The sequence below is a fragment of the Cyprinodon tularosa genome, unplaced genomic scaffold, assembly GCF_016077235.1.
Source record: "Cyprinodon tularosa strain WSP-4 unplaced genomic scaffold, ASM1607723v1 ctg256, whole genome shotgun sequence".
NCBI lineage: Eukaryota > Metazoa > Chordata > Actinopteri > Cyprinodontiformes > Cyprinodontidae > Cyprinodon > Cyprinodon tularosa.
In genome coordinates this window covers 198,710-212,544 of record NW_024038950.1, presented here as the reverse complement: position 1 = coordinate 212,544, position 13,835 = coordinate 198,710, and the positions used below count along the sequence as shown (strand labels likewise).

The 13,835-nt window shown below is 40.7% G+C and overlaps 1 protein-coding gene across 1 annotated transcript; it reads left to right on the top strand.

The window, feature by feature from the left end:
* Positions 1-274: 274 nt before the first annotated feature.
* Positions 275-7,284, top strand: fam53c (family with sequence similarity 53 member C). Its single transcript, XM_038288461.1, has 4 exons — positions 275-604; positions 689-746; positions 1,061-2,070; positions 6,393-7,284. The coding sequence occupies exons 2-4, from the start codon at positions 740-742 to the stop codon at positions 6,678-6,680; spliced, it is 1,305 nt and encodes a 434-aa protein (XP_038144389.1). The 5' UTR covers positions 275-604; positions 689-739; the 3' UTR covers positions 6,681-7,284.
* Positions 7,285-13,835: the final 6,551 nt, after the last annotated feature.

Sequence of the window (13,835 nt, the reverse complement as noted above, 5' to 3'; positions counted from 1 at the left end):
TTTACCACACTGCTGGCCCTGGTGAGAACCTCTTTTAGGGTTGTCCCCCCTGTTTCTTCCCCTTTGATGCCAGTTTTGGTTGTTACCCCTTTGTTTTAAGCTCCGCCTTTGTCTCAGGCTCCCAGGGCTCTGTTACCTGTGACTGTAATGGAGCTTAAGCTAGCAATTTCAGCTTACCATGTACTCTTAATGTGATAATCTAGGCCTTTAAGATACTCTTATAAGCTTCCAGATTGATTCTTAAGTTCCTACCTTTTCTTCTTCTTTCGTCTTCAGGCTAACCGCTTCCTGATAATGCCCTTGTGCTAGTGGGTAAGGCTGCATGGACCTGAGGGGGTAGGGAGGCGGAGTCTTTGCTGTAAGCCCCGCCCCTTTTTTACTGCCACAGACCAAACCGAAATTAAAAAAAGACGTCCACGGTTCTTCCTCCCCTCTTCCTCCTCCCCCTCTCTCCTCCCTGTTCTTACCCCCTCCTGAACCCACCTTTTCCCTGCCCCCCTCCCACCTCACCCCCTGCCACCATGCTGTGGTCTCGCTGCTGGTGGAGAGCCTGAGGACAAAGACTCTGGCTGGCGACCCTGCTCAGCCAGGGGACTACCACCTGGTGAGTGTCTCAACAAGTTCAAAATTGGACGTTCAGATCTTTGTGAGATCTTAGGTAAATATCACATTGTTGTTTTTATTTTAGTCCCTGCTGGACCCGAAAACCCTCACAGAGTGCTGGCCCCCAGATGGCTTGATGCCTGGTGAGTGTTTAGTGTTGTTGTTTTTTTTGTTTGTTTTGTTTTTGTTATTTTGGACAAAGGCACTTCATGCTGTTCTGATTTATCTTTTTTCTATGGGCTAAGAAAATTTTTATTTATTTTTTTATCTCCTTGGATTATTCCTAGTTGGTTTTCCATAGTGGGTTCTAAAAACACAACATTATGTGGGTAACACATGATTCTGACCCGGTTCTCCTAAAGCAGAGCCTCTGTGATCTGGGGACGAATATTTCTGATTAAATGTGGATTTAGAAGGAGGATATTTATTCACATGAGATTTCTTTGTGTTTCCTCAGAGAGCAGCTACTGGCAGCTCTGCCCTCCCTCTAAGACCAGCCTGCAGGGGGGGTTACTGAGCTCTAGTTTCCCCCCAGGCCCTGTGCCCCTGGTGCCCCCCGATGCTCACCTGCAGGAGGGGAGCGACCCCCTGGAGGGGGGCCCCTCTCAGTCTCAGCATCAGCGGCCCCTGGTGCCCAGCACCTCAGCATCCGAGCTGTCCCTCTCTGGAGCGACAGGGCCCCCCCCAGGTCCTGGACTCCCTCCACCTCCTCCACCGCCCCCTAAACGGCACTGCCGTTCCCTGTCGGTGCCCGAGGACCTATCGCGGTGTCGCTATACATGGCGGCCGAGTGCCTCTCGGGTCTGGACCCCAGTCAGTCGCCAGCAGTGCCACGGTGGAGCTGGTGGAGGGGTCACAGGGGGAGGGGTGGCAGTGGGGGCGGGGGGTATAGGAATGGCAGTGGTTGGGGGCGGAGCCTGTCCGCTACGTGCTCCTAGCTCGTCTCTGAACTCGTCGTTGCACTCCTCTTCAAGCCCCACCTTTTTCAGCTTAGCGCTGTCCCCGGACTCCCCACTGCCATGGAGCTTCCCCTGGGACCCCAGCGAAGCAGCGGCAGGGGGCGGAGCTTGCTGCTGCTTCTTCCCATCTCCTTCCTCTTGCTCGTCTTCACCCTCCCCTCTGCATCCGCCTCCCCCTCCTCAAAGGCGCTTCTCCCTCTCACCGGTGCTCATCAGAGACTCTGCAGCCTCGACCTTCCTCCCTCCGCCTCCTGTACCAAGCCAGGTGACGGCACCTTCACAGGGTTTCGCCACAACTGCTGGAGCAGCTGCAGGGGGGCCGGTTCCCCCCTCCCCCTCTTCTGCCTGCAGCACGCCGTCTTCTCTTCGGCGCTGCCTCCCACCACAACTGCCGCGGTGCCACTCTCAGCCCTGCGATCTGTTACTGCTTAAACCGGGTCTGAAGAGGCGCCGGGATCCAGACCGGCCCTGCGCCCGACCTGTCCTGGACTTCACAAAGATGACACAGGTAAGGAGTTTGTTTCTTTGAAGGCTCAAGCATCATTATTTTAATATCAGCATTTCTGGGATTTTTTTTGTAATTCCAAAAAAGAAAATGGAAAAACAATCCACTGGACGTTGTTTCCAATTTTGAAGACGTTTGCCTTCCCATCCAGGAAGCTTTTTCAATTCAAACGTCAAGAATAGTGTTGAGTTCGAGGTTTTATACAATAGCTCAAAACCTCAGATTCAACGCTTTTCCTGACATTTGAATGAGAAGCAAAACGTCTTAAAACTTGGAAACAAAGTCAAGTGAATGGTTTTTCATTTTATTTTCTTGGAATGACTATGACCTGGATGACTGAGAATCTTTACCAGCAATTTTTTTGTAATGTTTGCGGTGCGGCTGGCCTAAAAATAACACCTAAGATTTTTTTTATTTTTAATTCGAATTACGTAATTTCCCCCCTACTTATCAAAACCTTGTAACATCAACCCAATTGCCGGCGTTCCGTTGTGCATATTTAGATATAACACAGCAGTACGGTTGAAAATACCAGCGGTTAAACTTTTACCATTAGACATTATCCACAATTCAAGCACCAAGTTCCTTTTATGGACACCATGAGCACCAAAGCACAATTAATAAAGATATAGCAGTGTAATAATTCAGAATTTTTAAAATACAGATTCAACTTATCTTTGAAGCATGCCTGAGGCTGTACTATAAGTCCAATCTTTGATTGTTTATGTTCCATTTGTCCTTAAGGTGCCTCAGATAAAAAAGTAATTCAGCATATTTGTAACAAAAACATTCTATGATGAGAAAATTGCAAAATAAAGTCAGTTTTTCACCATCAGAAAAGTCCCATTCTTATAGCTAATGCTAACTGTCTTAATAATTACCCTAGCTTCCAGGAACATTTTCGGTTGATGTTTGGTATGTTTGTTTTCATCACCTTCGAGCCTAGGCTTATAGCTGAGGTTTGTTGGTTTGTTCGGGGTTGCAACCTTTAACTGGGACTGCTTTTATGCTAATGTTGCATCGTGAGGTTTCTTATTCCATCTCTGTCACGGTAAAACTAAACCAGTTCCAAACAATGGATGATTGTATTCCTTTTTTCAGAACTAACTTCCCATTCTCATGGTAGCGAGGATTATCTCTTGCCAAACTGCACAGTGGGAGTAATACTACAGCTACGGAAGCTCCAGCGAGCCAAAATTGCGCCGTTATACAAAAAATCTATTTACTTTTTCTTAAATTGTTCGAACAAAAAAATCGAATTATAGCTATAGAGGACAATGTTTTATCTCCGGGTGGATCATCTAAATAAGTGGTCCTCCTAATTGTCAATCATTCTGGTGATATGTTTACGTATGGCCGTCCTATGTGCTCGTCCCGTTAGCTATCTTTTTCTGCGCACTCGCTTTTTCAGTGGCGCATATCTGTGGTGAGCTACAGTTTCAAACAGTCATTGAAACTCACCTTTCTCACCGTGGTTCTTTGAAAATGGCTGAGAGTATACGCAAAGTGTCTACGAAGTGCACGAGAAGAACAGAAAGGCCTCATTTGAGGCAGATATATCCCAGAAGGCTTTGCACGGAGAGCTCTCCTTGGAAAGCATTATGGGATTCGCCGTCTTAGTGACCTGTTGTTGCCATAGGCTGTTGCTATCCAACAGCGGCGACCAAGAAAAAAGATGGCACAGGCACTGCATGGTGGAGGAGGAGTTATGTGGCCAGCAGGGAGCAAAAAGCAATGATCATCTGTCTAAACATTCAGTTAACAGGGTTCGATATAAAGTCCACCATATAGTCCCCGCTCTGTATAGTGATTTAGGGGTTAGGGTGGACGTTCAGACACTGTAAGCTTGTATGAACTATGAGAATAGCAACTTTTAAACAGAGCGTGCACGAGGACAAATGGACTCGCGTAGCTCTCGCGCTCTTATAGTAGGAGCATGGAGGTCTCCTGGGGGATGTCGTTAGGGGGTTCTGATGGATCCTTAAATCCCTCGTCAGAGGGGTTTCAGTCACGTGCCTCATTGAAGTGTCAGATGAGGGCTGGTGGGAGGGGAATCTTGTTTGTTAAAGGGCTTTGTAAGTATGTCCAGTCCAATGGGAGGGATCAGAGCCACCTTTTGCCCCCCCTAATTCTTTGTTACACCTACAGTATATTTATCTATGCTCCCCAACACTAGTTAGAACTGAAGAAGCCTCTTTGATCAGGTGGATGTATAGCTTGTGAAGTTGATCTCGATTTTCAAACAAAAATTTGGCAAATAACATCCATTGATTTAGATTGATATTCATACATGACTTCAGAGACTTGAAGCCTTAATCTGGGACTGATGAACTAATCTCCTGGGATTGGGGGAAAAACCCTAAGTTTATGGACACTTTAATCTGGATTTTATTCTACCCTTATTGCAGATCTTAACATTCCACCTCTGTGGCCTAGGAAATGGGGGACTGGGAGTAGACAACATAAACGGGGCGAGCATCACATATTCTTAAATTGGATGAGATTGGACCAACGATGATCTCTTTTAAAAGGGGAAGCTGGATGGCAATCTTCACTGAAACCTGGCTGGATAAGAACGTCTTTGAAGCTTACAAGCATACAGATGAATAGAAAGAATGGCCTTTAACAGGGCCTGAAGAGAAGCAAAAATGGTTGAAAAAAACACAATGACGAGCTATGCATAAAGGGAGCATACATCATAAGGTGTATATGCAGTGGGACCATCATGTGTCACATGCTTAACAGCTATTACCAGGACAGTCACTCTGCAAATGATGCTGCCTAGTTAGCACTACAGACGTCCATATCACCCATAACAAACAAGGAGACCCACTACAGAGAAGGTGCTCCATCAAGGAGGTATCTGCGTCTACATGAAGGTACAGTTATGGAGCATGTGGACAACTTAATGTTCCTGAGTAGTAAGCTTCTAAAGCGCCATGATAAGAAGCATCTCGTGTGATAGTATGGTTTAAACGCTGCATGGTACAGGCTATGAAGAGATCCCGACCACCTGGTCAATGTATGCTTATACCAATCCTTAAAAATGGTTCACCTGCATTAAATCCAGAACAAATCAACTTAGAAATAGCTTCTTTCCCAGAGCTGTGAAAACGGTTGTTTCCTCTTTAGCCCGATGCTCACATCCTATCCAAATATTATTTTACCCGGCCCATTTAAATTGTTTAATTTCCCTTTTAAAGTATAGTATTTTTGAATTGAATTTAAACCCCGGGCCACACGCTCCAGCCACACACTTCCACCTTCACACATACAGAAAAACGCCCCCACCGACAATCAGACCACATTTCATAAACTGGACTGGCACCAGCTGTACTCTATGTAAATTCATGTACTTATTTTTCTTGGTTTTTAAACATGGAACCAGTGTTAATTTCATCAGCTTTTTTTTAGTTTGGTCTTAGTCTTAGTCTAAATGACAAAAATCAATTTTAGTCTTGCCATTTTGAAGCCGTAGACTCTTTGGTGGCGTCCTTCCTCCGGTGTTTTCATTCGAGTTGTAAACCAAATGGCTCAATACATCCATGCGTTGTTTAACAAACCCCACACCGGTATCTGCCATGACTGCCAAGTTGAGCTATGAGTTAGCCCTCAGCTACCACTGACTGAGCGGCGCGAGGCACTGTGGGACAGGCGCCATGTAGGGGCAAACAGAGCAAAAACCCATAATTTTCTTTGAAGCTCAAGAAGCACTTACTGTATATTAACAATTACAAATTCATTATAAATAATTACATTTCTTAATGTCCAATCGTCAATGGATCGTAAATTCCGTCTCTCTTAGTCTCAATGACAAAAATAATTTTTTATTTTCGTCATATTTTTATTTTCTGGAAACAATTTTGTGTGTTTTCGTCTTGTTATCGTCACGGGGAAAAGGGGCGTTGAGGAAATATTTTCATCATCGTGGTGATTGACGAAATTAACGCTGCTTGGAACACGTGTAAAAATCTGGTTTTCAGAAAACTTGACAGATCTTCACAGAATCCTGATCTTGGGGAAAAACTTAAAAAAGTAGTACAATTTTCTATTGTTAGGAGTAAAGAAGAGGACGTTATCAAAGTTTATAGGCATGTAAATGTAGACGAACATTTGCTGTACTCTTTGCAGTATATTGTAGCTGTTCCCAATGAATAAAACAAATCTTAATTCAATTGGATTGCTTTTGGATTTACTCAGATAATTGGCTTAAAAAACATTTTAGTGTGATGACGTATTGTTTCTATACTTTGATTTTTATTTTAGATTTCTCTGGTTACTCGTGTTGATCTCTTCTGCTTACCAGTTCTTTTTCCTCTCTGCAGACACGCAGCATCGACCCGCAGTGCCTGGAGCGCGGCGGTGGAAGGCTAGCCTGTGGTGGTGACATTTGCATGAGCATGGAGGCCTTTATGGGCGACTTTCGGGGCTCCTGCTCACCGGCCGAGTGCCTGGGCAGGACCAGCATCGGGCCGCTAAGTGAGAGCGACGAGGAGTGCCGCGAAGACGATGAAGATGAAGAGGAGGACAATGAGGAGCGTGAGGCAGCCCAGCAGGCAGTGTTCGAGCGGGATTGTACAGAACTGGACTTGAATTTAATAGAAGAAAACTGACTTATCTGTAAATGAAGGCTGTTCTCTGTTTCTGTTTTCTGAGTTTATCTTGAATCGACCCGACCCCAGCCCTTCCTACTGTCTCACCATCTTTTCAACACTCGGCGACTCCTCGCCAGCAATCAGCAGAGCTCTCAGGAACAACATCTACTCCCATTGGACGAGCTTATTACTGACAACGGTGATGATGTGGCTGCCCGCGTCAAATGAAAGCTGTGGCTGCACCTGGAGGCTCCGACTCGTTTCATGCAGACAAGTTTGAGCTGCAGTCCAGGTATCTTCCAACACGCACAAAAAATGTCTGACGAGATGTTCGTCCCGCCGCTGCGTCCGACCCGAAAACAGCATCACCACCCCGGCTTTACATTCCTGAAAGGAAAAAAGTAGGTCCAAATCAGCAGCTCCAGCTCCATGACTGCATCCAAAGCTCCTAAAACCAACAGAGAGGAACACATTCGGACTGAGTCACATGTGAAGATTGATGCTGTCACCAAACTGATTATTTAATGGTAACTTTAGATCCTGGGATGAAAAAAGTCCAAACTAAATCTTTACACCAAAGACAAAATAAAAACTAGAAAACTTCATATTAAAGAAAAAAAAAGGAAACTAGATGATTTCTGATTTTGATTGGAGATGAAATGTTAGCTTTGCATCAGACGACAATCAAGTCTTATAAAAATAACTGACATGTTTAATACTTTTAAATGTTATCAAGGGATTCTTTATGAAAAACAGAGGATAGGATTTAAACTATTTCTCCAAAAATGTAAACATGACTTTCAGTTTAGTTTCAGTTCCTTGGCTATACAGCTGCCGCAATCATGTGACCTGGTCGTGGTGATGCGTTCAGGGTCGCTGCTCTTATGCAGGGCATCCTGTCGGGCTTCACTGAGGCAAAACGCCACTGATGCTGTTGTTCACCCGAGTGTTCGCACATTTCTGCTGTATACAACCGTCACTAAAAACATTATAACTGTGTATGTGTGTGTGTGTGTGTGTGTGTGTGTGTGGGTGGGTGGGGGGTGTGTGTTAGTGTGTGGCTGTAACATCACACTCTATTATGTATGTAACTTGTGTTTAGATTGAATCCACATCTGATCCACTGACAGCATAAAAAAAGCTATGCTAACAGTTCCTTAAAGTTTTGCAAAGTTTCTTTTGAAATCAGAACAAAACATGTTTCAAATTAAAGTTTGAAATCTTAGCCATCATGACTAAAGGCTTTCAAATATTTGAAAACGCATTTCCTTATAAGCAGAAGTTATTTTTTGTTTAGCGATCCAGATCATTCTGCGATTATTCTGATCTCACCATGCATCAGCAGATCTGATCAAAAGGTTGTCAAAAACAAATCTGCCTTTAAAGCAGATGGCAAAAAAAGACTGCAGGATTAAATTGTAATGCACTGAAGATCCATGAATATGGTACAAAAATACTTCGCCTGGGATCTAAATGCACAGTTTTTAACAACACTGGAAAAATGCTTTTCTTTAAACACATAAATAAGTCTCTCAAGTTCTGTTCCAAGAGTTTAGATGAAATATAATTGGAGTTAAGCATATTTTGCAAAACAACTTAATTTTTTGACAAAACTGTACTGATCCAGTGGGATTGTTAACCCATTTGAAGAGTTAAACCTCCAAGTCTGGAGCCCTGAAATCTTTTTCATAAGCAAACAAAAGAACATATTATTAAGCATAAGTAGCCTGTTCAAGCTATTAATGCAACAGCAGAAAAAAAACACATCTTGCATTTTCCTTCTTTTGCTTTATTCACAGGAGGAATGGTTACCGGTATTCTCTTTATGCTACTTTATAACAGACCATGGTTATCTTCCATCATTAGACACAGGCTGAACCAATTAATCTACCTGTTGCATAAACAAAGTACTACCTGTTTTATATAAAGCTGAAAGGATGCTAAACCAGATTTTATGTTTTTTGTTTGATCTGTTTTCCATTTGCTGGTAAAAATCCTTAAAGTAATACCAGCTTCTGCCAGTAGGGGGCAATAATGATGTTTCTTGTCATTTTTGTCCCCTTATCATCATTTAAAGGAAAAAGCAGATTTGTTTAATTGATATTAGGGCTGCAACTAACAGTTATTTTGCTTTATTATTTTTTTCAATTAAAAATCGAATAGCAAAATTTTTTTTTCTCGCAGAATTAAATACATTTTTTACAATTTGAATATAATTACTGCTCTCAGTGGGTTGGTCTGTCAGCTAAAAGCATCTTTTAGAGTCTCTATACTCCAGTTAATGATTAATTGATTCATAAAATTAATTGATTGTTTCAATAATCTGTTAATTATTATTATTTTTAGGCCTGTTTCAGTGTACGAGTCACACATGCATAAAAAAACATTTGACCCTGATTCTATTACATGTTGCTGAATAAAGGATCGCTGAACTTTGATTAATTATGTTGATGAATTTAAACTGGATTCAATCTGAACATGAAGGAGTCACAGAGACGCTATATATGATTATCTAAACCTAATGCTTGTTAAATATCTTAGCATTTAGTTCCACTGGTTCTTTGAGCTGATGATTTTCTTGTTGATTGATTTACATCCATCAGGTTTCAGATTAACATTGCTTTACCTTTCCATATCAAATAATCCAACCCAGCCGCTGATCAGCTTTTCTGTTCCATACAAAAGTCACAGTGGCGTCAAGATTTTGTTTCTTGAATATATATATCCCCCCTCCCACAAAAAAAAAAATCCAACTATGAAGATGATTTTTGATGAAGGACAAGGGATGGTCTATTTCAGCATCTGAGTTTAGGAAATGCCCTTAAATGAATTAACAAAAAAAGGGATTTTATACCATTTTAAACCAGAAGCAGTATAAAGGCTGCTTTCTGCTGTGGCTACTTTACTGTTAAACTTTTATAAAGGATTTAAACCTAACATCAGCTATGTGTCTTTGTGTTATAGAGCATTTCTGCCCGCCAAAGGTCCGATACAGCAGCTACAAGTTCACTTCCGTTCACAGTGCATCATACTTTAATGGTCAGACTTTATTCAGAGTGTCTAATCTTACTCTTTTGCTTTAGTTTCAAAAATAACGTCTGTTGCGATGGATTAAAGGTTTTAAAACTGATAATAATTTGTGCTTAAAATACTCAGTTTCAATGTTTAAATTAACTATCATCATTTTTACTGTGTTTAATGGCTTTTATACTATTAAGAGCAGCTTTTATACCAATAGAAGCAGTAATAACTCATAAGGAAACATTTTGAAAATGCAATTGCTGTAGTCATCCTTTGGGGGGCAGTGTTGCTACCTGGATGTATGAATGAGTGTGTGTGTGTGTGTGTGTGTTTATTTCTGGGGATAACATTGTTCCTTTTTTCTTTCACCTGTTACAGCCCGTTGTTGGCTAATTTAAAACACTCAAAATAACAAATTAATGTTTTTTTGGGAACACGTTTAAAATTCAGCCTCATGTTTGTGCCTAAGGTTTGAACACTGGAATTGAGATGTGGTCGGCAGTGTTGGAGGGTCTTCCATAACTTTGGCAGATGAGTTATCATGCAGCATTCTTATCATATGAAACAAACCATAACTTAAAACATGAAATCACCTCAACCGCACCCCTCATCAGATACTACTGAACCCTGTTGCAGTATTTAAAGATTAGTTTAGCTGAGAAAGTTCTTGTATTAGATAAGAAGTTGGAAAAAAACATTGGAAAGATAATAAACTGTAAGTTATGCTGCCTATATAGTAATAAGTTAACATTTTTAACGAACTTTTTTTTATCTACCATAGAGAGAGAACGATGTGACTTGAAAGTATTATTACAGAGATCAGCCTGTCTGCTAATTAAACTTAGCAGAACTGACGGAAAATATATACGTTCGCATCCATTCATGCAAAAAAAAAAAAAAAAGTGATCAGTAAAGTCTGGGCTTTTTTTGTATCTTGGATTTTTTTTTTTTTTTTTTTATGTGCATAAGAAGGTTGCAAATTGTTACTTTCTATCCAAAGTAACTTGATTAGCATTTGGGGCAAATCTAAATAAATATGATTATTTAAGTACTCCTTTAAAATAATGTTGCATTTAAACGCTAAATCTGTATTTGACTGTGAAAATGGAATGCTGTAAATGTTAAGGCAGCAGTGAAATATAGATGGTTTAACTGAATTTATGAAGTCATTTAAAAAGTGTAAATGCATATTTACAATGAAAAGCATTTCCATGGATTATATTTATATTCTGAAACTGGGATCCCTATGGACAAAAGCTAAAAATAAACACTAAGATATAACCGTAACATGACTGTTCCAAAAATATATCAAGACATGAAAGATCCCCGGATGATGCTGTCCCTGTAATACACAAAATACCCGCCAGATAGATAGAGGAACGCCTAGGGTCCTCATAAAACACAGAAATGTGAAGCCTCCCCCTGTAAAAATATCTAAACTTATATCGACTCTCCTATTAACTCAAACCTCAGAGCTTCATCTCACCTTTCAAACATGCAATTTAATTTCTAGAGGAGATTATTTATGTTAAACTAAGCCTGGATTTATAGATCAAACAAGCTGAGAGCTCAGATATCACCGTTCCTGCTGAAAATGCACTTCCACTATTAGCTTCTAATGCTCACAAAGATGATTTGCTAAAGATAATCATAAACACAATAATATCAAGTCAGACTTTACTGAGCTTCAGTGCAGAGTAACGGCTCACACTGAAATAAATGAAAGCCTGTTAGTTCTACTTCCTCATAGTACCGGCTGGTAACCGTTTTCCAGCTCTATTAAAAAGGGTCCTATTGCATTAAATTATTTCTTCAGACATTCAGATTTTTTTCCACCACTCATTCTGATTACACCTGTGAATATTTTTTGTTTTTAATAACCATCCTAACCAAACCTAATCTGGAAACTTTTATATACACGTAACATTTTCCATTATATATTTACTCCTAATTCTCTTTTAATCACATGGATGTTAAAACTTCATGCTAAACTGATAGCCACACCTGCTATGCCATTTCACACTAGAATGATCTGTACGTCTTATTTTGAATACTGTATAAAATGATCAAACTAACCCATGTTGAATAGTAAGATTTAAGTAAACCAGGCTGGTCCATTTTCAGTTAGCTACTGTAACTCTAACAGTGCAAAAACTAAGACGGCTCCACTAAAGTACTCTTTAAATATCTTCTGTCGTCTTTACTCAGAAACAAGAAAAGAAACATTTCTTGAACGTCTCTGGCTCTTAAAACTGTCCTACTTTTTTCTAGCTAACCAGGTAGAATTTTATAGTCAAGTCCTTCAATACTGCCAACAAGGATCGCACAGCTAAACCTGTCGTTAAATACATATTTTACAGGTTGTCTCAATGAAGTAAAGACTCCTACATCCGTTTAGCTTGGTCTTCTCCAGGTCATAATCTGGTTCTGCTGCAGTCTTTTCACTTCGTCTGCCTCTTCACCATTTGCTGTTCAATGTTTTTAATAGGAGCCAGAATAAGATTGAGCCATGGTAAAGGCCTCATTCAAACGGTGCTGTTGGGGAACGCCTACCATAAGCTTTGATGAGGACTATTATTACTAATTCAGTTTTATTTTTGGTGTATTTATATGGAGCTGGTTCCCAATAACCAACGTCTGAAGAAAGAAACTGATCCAATTTGTTTAAAGAACGTAGTCCATTCAATCCAAAGTCAGTGTCACAGTTATTTTCTGACCACCAGAGGTGGTTCTTTCACCGCAGTTTGAAAATGCAGAACCTGGGGGGGTTAAAGCAAGACAGGAGACAAGCACAATGCCCCCATAAAACCTGGTACCTCATGAACTCAAACAGGAGCTCCAAGACGATATTTCACAACTAACAGCAGCTGAGAGGGTCCCCACCAGAGATGCAGATGTTCTCTGTAGTTACATGTGTTGCATTTGCTGCTCTCTTCATCCACCTCCTGGTTTGTTTCTGTTGAACATCACGCAGAGCGTGCAGCATAAGCCTTAACTGAACATATTCTGTAACCGCATTACAATAATAATAAAGGGAGAAAAATAAAACCGAACAAAAGGAAAGGTGTACTGTAGCTGCTTTGTTTTTTTTTTTTCAGTCCTTCTGTTGATCATTTTCGGCGGGTTTTATTTCATTTCCTCAACCTTTCTAATCTGATGTCTGAACGCAGCAAGGTGTGGACATGAAGACATCGAGTTTGGAAGACGGCACATTTCCATAAGGCTGAGAAGTATTCATGTATAGTTAGTGAAGAGTCTCAGACATCTCTTGTCTTTTAGAAATGTTTTTTTATTGTATGTGATTGAACAGAAAATACAATGTCAACATGGCAATTTGAAAAGCAGTTTGTGAATAAATTAAGTTTACTGAAAATTATTTTACAAGGAAACAGAAAAACTGGTGTTGTGTATTTTATTTTTTATCACACAAGCATTTCCTGGGTGAAGGTGTTTATACTAAGATGCTGGGTTTGGTTTCCTACTATCTCTACTTTGTTCTCATCTAGGGCTGCATCTAGGGTTTTTTTTTTTTTTTTTTTTTTTGGACTAATCAGATAGCCAGAGGTTCCTTAAAGATTATTTTTACAAAATTAAGGCAGGTAAAACTAAAACGTTTCCACTAGAGGAGTTCTGGATAGTACGGAGCCCCTAAAGGGACATGGAGGGGGAAAAAAAGAACTTTTGCGAGATCCCGCAATACTTTTGCGAGATCTCGCAAAAGTATTGCGGGATCTCGCAAAAGTTTTGCAGGATCTCGCAAAAGTTAATTTTTATCCCTCCATGTCCCTTTAGGGGCTCCGTAGGATTGCATACTGACCTTGTCTCTCTTCGTTCATGTAATGTCGTGTTTTGGGACTTATCTAGAAATTAGGAACCTCTCCAAATCATCCTCCATGGTTGTAGCTGACACATGGGCGTATTATCCTCCCATAGCAGTAGACTTTGCACCTCCACTGTTGTGTGTCTGTTTTACTTCCGGTTCACTGACATGCCAAAACCTTTTGCGAGATCTCGCAAAAGTATTGCGGGATCTTGCAAAAGTTTATTTTTTCCTCCATGTCCCTTTAGGGGCTCTGTAGGATAGAGCATATTGACAAAGTTTTTTTATTTTTATTTATTTTTTATCTTAAATACTAACTACTTTTTTGGGTA

Bases quoted from the DNA above. Each gene is read 5' to 3' on its own strand.
- fam53c (XM_038288461.1), top strand. The intron at 2,071-6,392 runs GTAAGGAGTTTG...TCCTCTCTGCAG, and splicing joins ACTTCACAAAGATGACACAG to ACACGCAGCATCGACCCGCA.